Source organism: Salmo salar, chromosome ssa18, assembly GCF_905237065.1.
Source record: "Salmo salar chromosome ssa18, Ssal_v3.1, whole genome shotgun sequence".
In the NCBI taxonomy this organism is placed as follows: domain Eukaryota; kingdom Metazoa; phylum Chordata; class Actinopteri; order Salmoniformes; family Salmonidae; genus Salmo; species Salmo salar.
In genome coordinates this window covers 14,773,432-14,786,171 of record NC_059459.1, presented here as the reverse complement: position 1 = coordinate 14,786,171, position 12,740 = coordinate 14,773,432, and the positions used below count along the sequence as shown (strand labels likewise).

At 45.4% G+C, this 12,740-nt stretch overlaps 1 protein-coding gene across 8 annotated transcripts in view; it reads left to right on the top strand.

Annotated features, from left to right (window-relative positions):
- LOC106576680 (Golgi-specific brefeldin A-resistance guanine nucleotide exchange factor 1) overlaps positions 1-12,740 on the top strand; it is a 74,152-nt gene that overhangs the window by 48,651 nt on the left and 12,761 nt on the right. For 5 of the 8 annotated variants that reach the window (XM_014153976.2, XM_014153981.2, XM_014153980.2 and 2 more), the window contains 20 exons: positions 192-400; positions 515-695; positions 2,771-2,982; positions 3,075-3,173; positions 3,289-3,483; positions 3,716-3,911; positions 4,054-4,194; positions 4,315-4,403; positions 4,540-4,742; positions 6,862-6,985; positions 8,054-8,179; positions 9,591-9,673; positions 9,869-10,105; positions 10,236-10,329; positions 10,417-10,593; positions 10,833-10,897; positions 11,097-11,220; positions 11,445-11,516; positions 11,643-11,737; positions 11,956-12,109. In XM_014153976.2, coding sequence (XP_014009451.2) covers positions 192-400; positions 515-695; positions 2,771-2,982; positions 3,075-3,173; positions 3,289-3,483; positions 3,716-3,911; positions 4,054-4,194; positions 4,315-4,403; positions 4,540-4,742; positions 6,862-6,985; positions 8,054-8,179; positions 9,591-9,673; positions 9,869-10,105; positions 10,236-10,329; positions 10,417-10,593; positions 10,833-10,897; positions 11,097-11,220; positions 11,445-11,516; positions 11,643-11,737; positions 11,956-12,109 — 2,876 coding nt within the window. The remainder of the gene's footprint in view (positions 1-191; positions 401-514; positions 696-2,770; positions 2,983-3,074; positions 3,174-3,288; positions 3,484-3,715; positions 3,912-4,053; positions 4,195-4,314; positions 4,404-4,539; positions 4,743-6,861; positions 6,986-8,053; positions 8,180-9,590; positions 9,674-9,868; positions 10,106-10,235; positions 10,330-10,416; positions 10,594-10,832; positions 10,898-11,096; positions 11,221-11,444; positions 11,517-11,642; positions 11,738-11,955; positions 12,110-12,740) is intronic. The other 3 variants (XM_014153983.2, XM_014153982.2, XM_014153978.2) reach the window with 1 other exon arrangement.

The following is a 12,740-nucleotide window of genomic DNA, read 5'->3' as shown; positions in this document are numbered from 1 at the left end:
TGCCTCTCATCTAATCATATTTGGTCCAAGGGGGCTTCATTTTATGTCTATCAAATTTAAACATCATAGATATATCAACGTTTATACTGTCGGGCACTCTAAAGTGGAAAAAAATTATATTGTGAATACGTCTATAGAGGTGGTCACAAAACATCTGATGTAGCTAACCATGGTCGACGTGTGTCTACCAGGTGGTGTCCTTTTCATCGAGCAGGTTAGTTTGTCTGTCCCAGACAGCATGGCCTCTTCCATGTCTAGCCCCACAGACAGCGGCCTGGACACTTGCTCCAAGGCCACCTCCAGAGAGGACCTGACAGACCTGGACCAGAGCAGCTCTGTCGCCACCACCCCAGGCACAGCAACTAGCCCTTCCACAGAGCCTGGACGCCTGGATGCTCAGGTGGGGTGGGGGTGGCACTGGAAGCAGCTATGTTGTCTGTCATTTTGTGCATATTTTAATTATATCTGGTGGAGCTCATCAATGTTCATACTCTGTTTCTGTTTCCCCTGCCAGTCTGAGGGGAGGCAGGTGGATCGTGCCCAGTCAGCTTCGGTGGAGTCCATCCCTGAGGTCCTGGAGGACAGAGACTCTGTGACGGAGCAGTCAGACTCAGCCTCAATACACGACATGGATTACGTCAACCCCCGAGGAGTCCGCTTCACACCACAGCAAACACAGAGAGACGGTGAGGATGGTGAGCCCTCTTACCTCCACTACCAACCTGCATTCAGTTTGGGTTTCACCGTGCCTCAACCTGTTCCATTTTATATCTCGCCCTCTGTCTCACCTTGTCTCATGTCTGTTCATATGTCTCTCAACACGTCTCACCCCATGTCTCAACCTACAGTAATTTCGGAAAGTATTCAGATCCCTTGACTTTTTCCACATTTTGTTACGTTACAGCCTTATTCTAAAATGGATTAAATGTTTTTTTTCCCCCCTAATCAATCTCACATAATACACCATAATGACAAAGCAAAAACTGATTTTAATACATTTTTGCAAATTGATGAAAAAATATAGTAGTATTCAAACCCTTTACTCAGTACTTTGTTGAAGCACTTTTGCCAGCGATTTAAATGCTCGAGCCTTCTTAGGTACGACGCTACAAGCTTGGCACACCTGTATTTGGGGAGTTTCTCCCATTCTTCTCTGCAGATCCACTCAAGCTCTGTCAGGTTGGGGCGCGTCGCGGCACAGCTATTTTCAGGTCTCTCCAGAGATGTTCGATCGGGTTCAAGTCCGGGCTCTGGCTGGGCCACTCAGGGACATTCAGAAACTTGTCACGAAGCTCCTCCTGTGTTGTCTTGGCTGTGTGCTTTGGTCATTGTCCTGTTAAAAGGTGAACATTCACCCCAATCTGAAATCTTGAGTGCTCTGGAGCAGGTTTTCATCAAGGATCTCTCTGTACTTGGATCCGTTCATCTTTCCCTCGATCCTGACTAGTCTCCCCGTCCCTGCCGCTGAAAAACATCCCCACAGCATGTTGCTGCCACCACTAAACTTCACCGTAGGGATGGTGCCAGGGTTCTTCCAGACGTGACGCTTGGCATTCAGGCCAAAGAGTTCAATCATGGTTTCATCACACCAGAAAATCTTGTTTCTCATGGTCTGATAGTCCTTTCGGTGCTTTTTTACAAACTCCAAGCGGGCTGTCATGTGCCTTTTACTGAGTGGCGGCTTCCGTCTGGCCACTCTACCATAAAGGCCTGATTGGTAGAATGCTGCAGAGATGATTGTCCTTCTGGAAGGTTCTCCCATCTCCACAGAGTAACTCTGGAGCTCTGTCAGAGTGACCATCGGGTTCTTGGTCACCTCCCTGACCAAGGTCCTTCCTCCCCCGATTGCTCAGTTTGGCCGGGCGGCCAGCTTAAGGAAGAGTCTTGGTGGTTCTAAATTTATTCCATTTAAGAATGATGGAGGCCACTGTGTTCTTGGGGACATTCAATGCTCCAGAAATGTTTTGGTACCCTTCCCAGATCAGTGCCTCGACGCAATCCTGTCTCTGAGCTCTACGGACAATTCCTTCAACCTCATGGCTTGGTTTTCTGACATGCACTGTCACCTGTGGGACCTTTATATAGACAGGTGTGTGCCTTTCCAAATCATGTCCAATCAATTGAATTTACCATCAATGGAAACAAGATGCACCTGAGCTCAATTTCGAGCCTCATAGCAAAGGGTCTGTAATTTGTAATTTGCAAAAATGTCTAAAAACCTGTTTTCGCTTTGTCATTATTGGGTATTGTGTGTAGATTTGTATTTATTTAATCCATTTTAGAATACAGCTGTAACATAACAAAATGTGGAAAAGTCAAGGGGTCTGAATACTTTCCGAATGCACTGTATGTCCCACAACTTGTCTCTGCTTGAGTGTCCTTCAGTCTTACCCATGTCTTATTTTTTATCTCATGTCTACGGTTGCATAATTCAGGTAACTGTCCCAATATTCCCCGGTTTTCCAGAAATCCTGGTTGGAAGATTCCTCAAATTACGAGGGAATAAGCAGGATATCTAGGATTCTGGAAAACCATGGAATTTGGGGGAAATTACCAACATTTTGCAACTCTACTTGTGTTTCACGCCACCAGAGGGTTATACTACAAAGCAGAATCAAGGCGTTGCCTAAATATTGTGAAATATACATATTGTGAAAAAATCTCATTGACTCAACAACCTAAAACATAAGTTTATCGACGTTAGCTGACTAACTCATGCATCCTGCTTTGTCAATCATTTCCTGTTTTGTGTTTCTTCCTAACTTCCCAGGTGCGGCTCTCATCCCCTACGGTCTGCCCTGTCTGCGGGAGCTCTTCCGCTTCCTCATCTCGCTGACTAACCCCCATGACCGCCACAACACGGATGCCATGATGCACATGGGCCTGCAGCTGCTGACTGTGGCTCTGGAAGCAGCCCACATTGCCCCCTACCAGTCACTGCTGGGTCTGGTCAAAGACGAGCTCTGCAGACACCTCTTCCAGGTACTGTACACCCCAGGCTTATTCAGGAGGGGGAACTTGACCCTTCAATTGTGTCTTCTACACAATATGACAAAACATGTTTCCTTTTTCAGTTGCTCAATGTGGACCGTATGAACCTGTGCACCGCCTCCATCCGAGCATGCTTCTTGCTCTTTGAGAGCATGCGAGGACATTTGAAATTTCAGCTTGAGGTATTTGGAGTGTTTCTTTTCTTTTGTTTTCAACATTGTCACACAATTTTTTGACACAACCGCACGAGTCGTTGTAAAACAACCAACTAAACCGAATGACCTGGGTTGTGTGCAGATGTATCTGAAGAGGCTGATGGACATCATCACGTCAGAGAACATGAAGATGCCTTATGAGATGAAGGAGATGGCCCTGGAGGCCCTGGTGCAGCTCTGGAGGATCCCCAGCTTCGTCACCGAGCTCTACATCAACCACGACTGTGACTTCTACTGCTCAAACCTGTTTGAAGACCTCACCAAGCTGCTCTCCAAGGTGGGAACTGGGGCGCCAGCTCTTTGGCCACTCTCACTCCAGAGAGCTTAGGTTTTTATTGACTTTCTAAAATCTGCATTAGAAGAGTGTCTACTGTCCTGTTCAGTCAGGGCTTAATACTTTTATTTATTTCAATTTGATGCATGTCGCCACGCTCCACGCTTTACACTTTCAGGGGAACATTGTTCTCTTTTGTTGACCTATGGTGTGTTTGTATCATTTTGTCTTGCAGAATGCCTTCCCTGTGTCCGGACAGCTCTACACAACTCACCTCCTCTCACTAGAGGCCCTACTGACTGTTATTGACAGCACAGAGGCCCACTGCCAGGCTAAGGTGCTCAACAGCACAGCTCAGCAGGACCAATCAGCAGAAATTATGTTGGCGGAACGTGAGGGCTCAACCAATGACCGTGGAGACACAACCACAGGTATGCAGATTTCTATCATACATTTGATGTACTTTCTGTTTTGATAGTCTCATACTATAATGGGCTTTGTCCAACATTGACTACAGTTGTATCAGATGTGTATAGAGGGGTAGTCATGAATATATTTGTCATGTGGTTGTAGAAGCAGGCAGGCAGGTGAACAGTGCCAATGGTCAGAATGTTCCAGAGGCTGACAGCGTGCCCCTTCCACCTACCAGCGGGCACCTAATGGCAGAGAAGATGAGACTGGGCAGACAAGACCAGGAGGAGACAGAACCATCTGGTAGGTTTGGTTTTACTAACCAGTGGTCAGGTCTCCTCGAGGACTGGGTTAGCATTCCGGTCTATAGCCATGAATGAAATTGAATTAAAAGTGAAAATTGTCTTTTTTTATTTTTGTTAGCTGAGAAGAAAGAACCGACAAAGCCTCAACGCTTCTCGTCTTGTTTACCTGATTCTCAAGAGCTGTTGGACATCAGAAATAAAAAGAAGGTAAGTTTTATGATTTTGTTGTATATATTCAACCAGTCGAACACATACTGTAAACGCTGACTTTTACATGAATCATGCATTGATGCCAATGGCGTTTGTCTCTCTGAAGTGATGGTATTTATTTGTATGATTACAGCTGCTGAACAGCGGTACAGAGCAGTTCAACCAGAAGCCTAAGAAAGGCATCCAGTTCCTGCAGGAGAAGGGTCTCCTCAGCAGCCCCATGGACAACAACGAGGTGGCCCAGTGGCTCCGGGAGAACCCCCGCCTCGACAAGAAGCAGATCGGAGAGTTCATCAGTGACCGCAAGCACATGGAGCTACTGGACAGCTTCGTCAAGTACGAGTCTTATTGTTACCCGGCAGCGTGCTGTACAACCAGTTGGTTTTAAAAGAAGACCTTTTCTGGATCTTCTCCTTCATTTAATTGTACTGAAGCTTGGTTTTGTCAGTCACTAGTGAAGCAATGAATAATGAAGCAGTGAAGTTTATTTATTTGAACCCTAGGAGTTGATTTACACAACTGTATACACTGAGTATACAAAACATTAAGAACACCATTACATAGACTGACCAGGTGAATCCAGGTGAAAGCTATGATCCCATATTGATGTCACTTGTTAAATCCACTTCAATCAGTGTAGATGAAGTGGAGGAGATGGGTTAAAGAAGGATTTTTAAGTCTTGAGACATGGATTGTGTATGTGTGCCATTCAGAGTGTGAATGGGCAAGAAAACATATTTAAGTGCCTTTGAATGGGGTATGGTAGTAGGTGCCAGGCACACCGGTTTGAGTGTGTTCCTAATGTTTGGTATACTCAATGTATGTATAGTTGTATAAAATAAAGACCTGACAGGAAATTGAAGAATATATATACTTCAAAATATACAGTACCAGTCAGAAGTTTGGACACACCTACTCATTCAAGGGTTTTTCTATATTTTTACTATTTTCTGCATTTCAAAACTATGAAATAACACACATGTAGTAACCAAAAAAAGTGTTAAACAAATCTAAATATATTTTAGATTTTAGATTCTTCAAAGTAGCCACCTTTTGCCTTGACAGCTTTGCACACTCTTGGCATTCTCTCAACCAGCTTCATGAGGAATGCTTTTCCAACAGTCTTGAAGGAGTTCCCACATATGCTGAGCACTTGTTAGCTGCGTTTCCTTCACTCTGCGGTCCAACTCATACCAAACCATCTCAATTGGGTTGAGGTCTGGTGATTGTGGAGGTCAGGTCACCTGATGCAGCACTCTATCACTCTCCTCCTTGGTCAAATAGCCCTTACACAGCCCCTGGAAGTGTGTTTAGGGTCATTGTCCTGTTGAAAAACAAAACAAATGATAGTCCCACTAAGCGCAAACCAGATGGGATGGCGTATCGTTGCAGAATGCTGTGGTAGCCATGCTGGTTAAGTGTGCCTTGAATTCTAAATAAATCAGACAGTGTCGCCAGCAAACCACCATCACACCACCACCTCCATGCTTCACGGTGGGAACCACACATACGGAGATCATTCGTTCACCTACTCTGCGTCTCACAAAGACACGGCTGTTGGAACCAAAAATCTCAAATTTGGAGTCATCAGACCAAAGGAGTCATCAAAGACCTAATGTCCATTGCTTGTGTTTCTTGGCCCAAGCAAATCTCTTATTATTATTATTGGTGTCCTTTTAGTAGTGGTTTCTTTGCAGCAATTTGACCATGAAGGCCTGATTTCACGCAGTCTCTGAACAGTTGATGTTGATGTCTGTTACTTGAACTGTGTGAAGCATTTATTTGGGCTGCAATCTGATGTGCAGTTAACTCTGAACTGATCCTCTGCAGCAGAGGTAACTCTAGGTCTTCCTTTCCTGTGGCGGTCCTCATGAAAGCCAGTTTCATCATATCGCTTGATGGTTTTTGCGACTGCACTTGAAGAAACTTTCAAAGTTCTTGACATTTTCAGAATTGACTGACCTTAATGTCTTAAAGTATTGATGGACTGTCATTTCTCTTATTTGAGCTGTTCTTGCCATAATATGGACTTGGTCTTTTACCAAATAGGGCTATCTTCTGTATACCACCCTCCTACCTTGTCACAACACAACTGATTGGCTCAAACGCATTAAGAAGGAAATAAATTCCACAAATGAACTTTTAACAAGGCACACCTGTTAATTGAAATGCATTCCAGGTGACTACAGTACATCATGAAGCTGGTTGAGAGAATGCCAAGTGTGCAAAGCTGTCATCAAGGCAATGGGTGGCTGCTTGGAGGAATATAAAATATATTTTGATTTGTTTAACACTTTGTTTGGTTACTACATGATTCCGTAAGTGTTATTTCATAGTTTTGATGTCTTCACTATTAAAATAAAAAATTAAAATCTTGAATGAGTAGGTGTCCAAACTTTTGACTGGTACGCTACATATTTGTGCTTTACACTCATTCTCCCATTCCCACGCGCAGCACGTTCACTTTCCAAGGACTGCGTATTGACGAGGCGCTGCGTCTGTATCTCGAGGCCTTCAGACTGCCAGGAGAGGCTCCGGTCATCCATCGACTTTTGGAAACCTTCACAGACACCTGGCATGTAAGTCAGCTGCGCACACACACACACACACACACACACACACACAGGGCACCCGGAGGGACTCACACACTTCTTCCATTACCGCATGGCAAGGCAATCCTTGCCACCAACTGTCCCTATCCTTGTCACCAACTGTCCTTATCATCAGGTAATTACGTCCAGTGGAACGCCGACCCAGATCTGAATCAAGGACAGGGACTTTAATCACTGAAGTAATTAAGGGATAGTCAAATGTAGCAGTGCCAATGGCAAGGTTGGCACAACAGAGCTGGCCTGTTGATCAAAGGCAGGGGGACAAACCAATGGGGCCACTGGCTGCTCCTTAAAATAACCGGAGAGGGTCGTCCTCGTGACCTGGAAAGTATTCCTAGTAATGTCTTTTCATAGTCTCTCTCCGTACACAATCGCCTTGAATGACTTTACAGATATTCTTAATACACACTTGTCTTCTTCCACTATTGAGCAGTCATACGTCGTGACTGCACTTTCAGCAGCACAAATATATACTGAACAAAAATCGAAATGAAACAATTTCAACAATTTTACTGAGTTACAGTTTATATAAGGTAATAGGTCAATTATAATAATTTCATTAGGCCCTAATCTATGGATTTCACTTGACTGGGCAGCGACGCAGCCATGGGTGGGCCTTGGAGGGCATAGGCCCACCCACTGGGGAGCCAGGCCCAGCCAATCAGAATACGTTTTTCCCCACAAAAGGGTTTTATTACAGACAAATACTCCTCAGTTTCATCAGCTGTCCAGGTGACTGGACTCAGATGATCCCAGGTGAAGAAGCCCGGATGTGGAGGTCCTGAGCTGGCGTGGTTACACGCGGTTGTGAGGCCCGTTGGGATCTTTTATTTCACCTCATGAAACATGGGACCAACACTTTACATGTTGCGTTTATATTTTTGTTCAGTGTAGATATTTGAACGTTATGCCGAAGGTAGTTATATTATAGTGTGCATCTGGAACTATTCCTGAAATAGTGCCTGCAACTCAGCTGTTGATGTATATATGGATGGGCAGAGGGTTATTTTAGTGTGTGTTCCTCTGTGTGTGTAGAAAGTGAACGGCTCTCCCTTCATGACCAACGACGCGGGCTTCGCCCTGGCCTACGCTGTCATCATGCTCAACACGGACCAGCACAACAACAACGTGCGCAAGCAGAACATCCCCATGACTGTTGAGGTAAACGCGCACAATTTATTTCCCATGAAGACGCATCACCATTTTTTTTTATGTTTCAAAGATTTATTTGTATTGAAGTAAAATGGAAAATAAACTAAATTCCTAAGTATAGTAAGTTTTCTACTACTTCTACAAATAGTCTTAGAAATGCACTCATCAACCACATGTGTTAGATCTGATTTCAATCACTTCTTATGAACACTTTTGTGCCAGGCAGTGATAGGTTTTGCCAGAGACCCTGTTAAGACCCTTTTAGACACCCTACATTAGTATGTTGTACTGGTTCTTTCAGACCCTCTGATGGTCTGAAAGACCTCCTGTAACAGCTGTGCCCAGTGGTGGTCTGTGGGATGAGATCATCTTGGTTAGTCATGTGAACAGGCGGCAGGGGTGGGAGAAGTGAGCGAGGAGCGGACGGGGGGGGGGGTGCGTCCTCTGCTGTCCTGGCTCCCTCTCTCTGTGTGAGTGACAGCGCCTGAAGACTAAACACAAGTCCCATGGGCAGGGTTCTAAAGAGAGCGCGGGTGGGCCACAAACACACACACACACTTTTGTTTGAAGTATTCCAAGTTGCCATTATGGAATTCTAAGCTGCAATGAGAGCAACTGATTTGTTTTACCTTATATTTTTCTAGAGGGCAATGAAATTCCTACTGTTCAATTTGCTGACTGTTTACGGCACAGTATATAATTACAGATTAAAGTCCTTACGATGGGATGTCGCCAAGTGTCATACAAATGCCATGATATGATATTATGTGGGATAAAATGGACCCGGGGCATCATGGCAAGAGTACAATTCAGAGCAATAGAATATCAGCTACCGCATAGCACATTGTAGCTCCCCAACAAATCCATAAGTGTGGAACAGCTCTGCTCTCTGGATGTCAGTCCTATGATGACTTGGCAGGCAACAAGGCCAGCTGCTTTGTGTCTGTGGCGGCTATTATTACCGTCGTCTGCTCCGCTCTGGGGTGGAGGGGGACTGGTATGACAAACACAACCCTGAGCCCATGGCCCCTGAGCCCTCATTGTGTTCATTTCTCTCTGTCCATCCCACTGCAAAGCATCTCGTGTTTCCCCTCTGTTTTTTACCTGCCATCAGCCAAAGCACGCAGCCGAGCAGGAGCCTTGACTCGATCCGTCAACACACGGCGGATCTGTTTATTTGCTGTGGCTCTTGGCCTCGATCCTGGTTGTCTAACATCACACCTAACCGTATTAAGTGACACATACGTTGGTAAAGCTCCTTGGCCCCCCACCCCCTTAATTGTTGGATGCTCAATTAGCAAGCGCATTGCATGCCTAAGGGTTGGATGCCAGAGCCAGGCCAGCTGGCAGAGCTCCGCAATGATTGACATGTTGATGGTGCCCTGATTCAGTATTAATGCCCCCCCCCCCCTTCATGTAGCAATTCAAGAAGAATCTGAAGGGTGTGAATGGAAATACAGACTTCGATCAGGATATGCTGGAGGACATCTACAATGCAATCAAGTAAGCCATAGTCTTATGTAGAAATGTTTGTGACGTGTACACACACACACACACACGATGAGGTAAATCTAATTTCAAGAGGATATATTTGCATCAGCGTTTGAGCTTTGACGTTAAGTTATGTCAAACAACTCACCCCATATGATCAAGGTCGTTTTAGCGTTCACACACTCCATGGTATTCTCTGTCCTGTAGGAATGACGAGATCGTGATGCCAGACGAGCAGTCAGGCCTGGTGAAAGAGAATTATGTGTGGAGCGTGTTGCTCCACCGGGGGGCCACCTCCGAGGGGGTCTTCCTCCACGTGCCCGCCGGCAGCTACGACCACGACCTGTTCACCATGACCTGGGGGCCCACCATCGCCGCCCTCTCCTACGTCTTCGACAAGAGCCTGGATGACGCCATCATCCAGAAGGCCATCGCTGGCTTCCGGTACACTAGGCGTCCCCAGGGGTTTCTGGACCCAGCACTGTGGTTCTGAGGAGATGCTGACGAAGCATATATTGGGGAAAGCAACGAGAGCGAGTCGTGATGATAATCTGCTTGTCTCTCTCCTTTTTAGGAAATGTGCCATGATATCAGCTCATTATGGATTCAGTGACGTGTTTGATAATTTGATCATCTCCCTCTGCAAGTTTACAACGCTCAGCAGCGAGGTAAGTGCTTCATTTCAAATGTGGGAACCTTTTGCATCACACCTACTGGAGTTTTCTAACATGTTCCACTGTGTGTGTTCAATACAGTCGGCGGAGAACCTGCCCACAGTGTTTGGGAGTAACGGGAAGGCCCAGGTAGCTGCTAAGACCGTGTTCCACCTGGCCCACCGGCACGGTGACATCCTGAGGGAGGGCTGGAAGAACATCATGGACTCAATGCTGCAGCTGTTCAGAGCTGAGCTGCTGCCCAAGGCCATGGTGGAGGTCAGAACTGTTTCTTTATAACTAGCAATGGTCATGGACAGGCATAACCTTTTTTTTTTTATGGTCCGGGGAAAACAAATGGCCTCAATCATGTTTTGAGTACCTGTGGAACATGGAAACCTTCCATTCATTTTGCTGGGTGAAATGGGTATTTTTGAATTTGGGTGTTATACTGCCACCTGCTGGTATAAAACCAGAAATCATTTCCTTGTGGCGTTTGTTTGCTTATGTCCATACAGGTGGAGGATTTTGTTGAGCCAAATGGAAAGATTTCACTTCAAAGAGAAGAGACGCCTTCAAATCGGTAAGTCACCTCACAATCCTGTCACACAATCTGTTACGCTCAAATAGCAGGCTGAGATCTTTCACTTGTGAAACCTCTGAGTTTTTCAGACATTTTAAACCCAGTTCCAGTAATATTGTGAAATGGGTGGCTATCATTAAGCATGAAATGTGTTTTAAGAGTTTGACATCTCCTCTCTATCTTCCTCTCTCTCTCTCAGGGGCGAGTCTGCGGTGCTGAGCTTTGTGAACTGGCTGACTCTGAGTGGAGCGGAGCAGTCTGGTCTACGTGGGCCCTCTACTGAGAACCAGGAGGCCAAGCAGGCAGCAATGCTCTGTATCAAGGTACCAGAACTACACCAATCATCCCTCATCCCACTGCTTTGTCTCTGCCACACTCATTCAAATTGCCTCTGGTGACCAGTATACTTACTGTACGTTCTAGTTCAACTGTATGGGTTCATATAGTGCGTTTTCAATTTTTTTTTTATTATTAATACATTTTTGTGGCTTTTTGTATACACGGTCAGTCTGCTATATTGATTTGTTACCTGTCACTCCCGCGCCAGCAATGTGACCCAGAGAAGCTGATCACAGAGAGTAAATTCCTGCAGCTGGAGTCTCTACAGGAGCTGATGAAGGTAATCATAAGAGTCCAGGCAAATATTGTCCATCTTAACATGTGATTGGCTGAATATGAATTTCTGAGATGCAGGAAGTATAGAATGTTCTGGTGTTGTTTACTAAGAGCTGTTTCTTGTGGACAGGCTCTGATCTCAGTCACACCTGATGAGGAGACGTATGATGAGGAGGACGCGGCTTTCTGCCTGGAGATGCTGCTACGCATCGTCATGGAGAACAGGTACAGCAAGGAAACGGTGCGGTGTTTGCTTTGAGTCGGGGACCTTGTGATCGCGCGTTTTATGTTTTGTCCCAAGTCCAGTAGGAATTACATCAGTCAAATCAGCTGTTTAAACATCAGGCTTTGTTATGCTATTGAGTCCTTATATGTGTGTGTGTGTGTGTGTGTGTGTGTGTGTGTGTGTGTGTGTGTGTGTGTGTGTGTGTGTGTGTGTTTAGGGACCGCGTGTCATGTGTATGGCAGACGGTGCGGGACCACCTGTGCCACTTGTGTGTCCAGGCTACAGAGAGCTGCTTCTTGGTGGAGAGGGCCGTGGTGGGCCTCATCAGACTGGCTATCCGCCTGCTGCGCAGAGAGGACATCAGCTCACAGGTACACACACACACACACACACACACACACACACACACACACACACACACACACACACACACACACACGAGAGCGGAAACCAAGCTATCTAGGCGTGCATCATTGCATTAATGCATGTTTAGTGCTGTCAAACAGATAATGCAGAGATGACGCAGGTTTTCTGACAAGTGATAGCACTGAGTGATTGGATGATTGGACTGTTGATCCAATGGGATTTACATTTGATGGTCACACACACATACACACGCTGCTTGTTAGGTCAGTGTCCTTTAGCCATTGTAATCGGTCTTATCTGGCCTGAGCTTAACAACAATCATAAAAGAGGCTTAAATTAGTTGTATAACAAGTACAAAAAGGATGTTTCATGCTATCATACTGGTATCAGATGTTTAATTTGTTCTGGCTTAAAGGCACAGGATGAACTACCTATCAGTATTCTTAGTCTGTGTTGATCAGTGGGACAATTTAATTAGCCAAGTTTTTACTGATCTAATCTTTTTTCCAAGAGGGACCTGCTTTCTTGGTGACCTGGCCTGTTACCTAAATAGCGTTTATTATGTGACTGTCCTATTGACCTTGAACTATTATATCATTACAGTTGGGTTCTACTTTATAACCCATTGGGAAACCA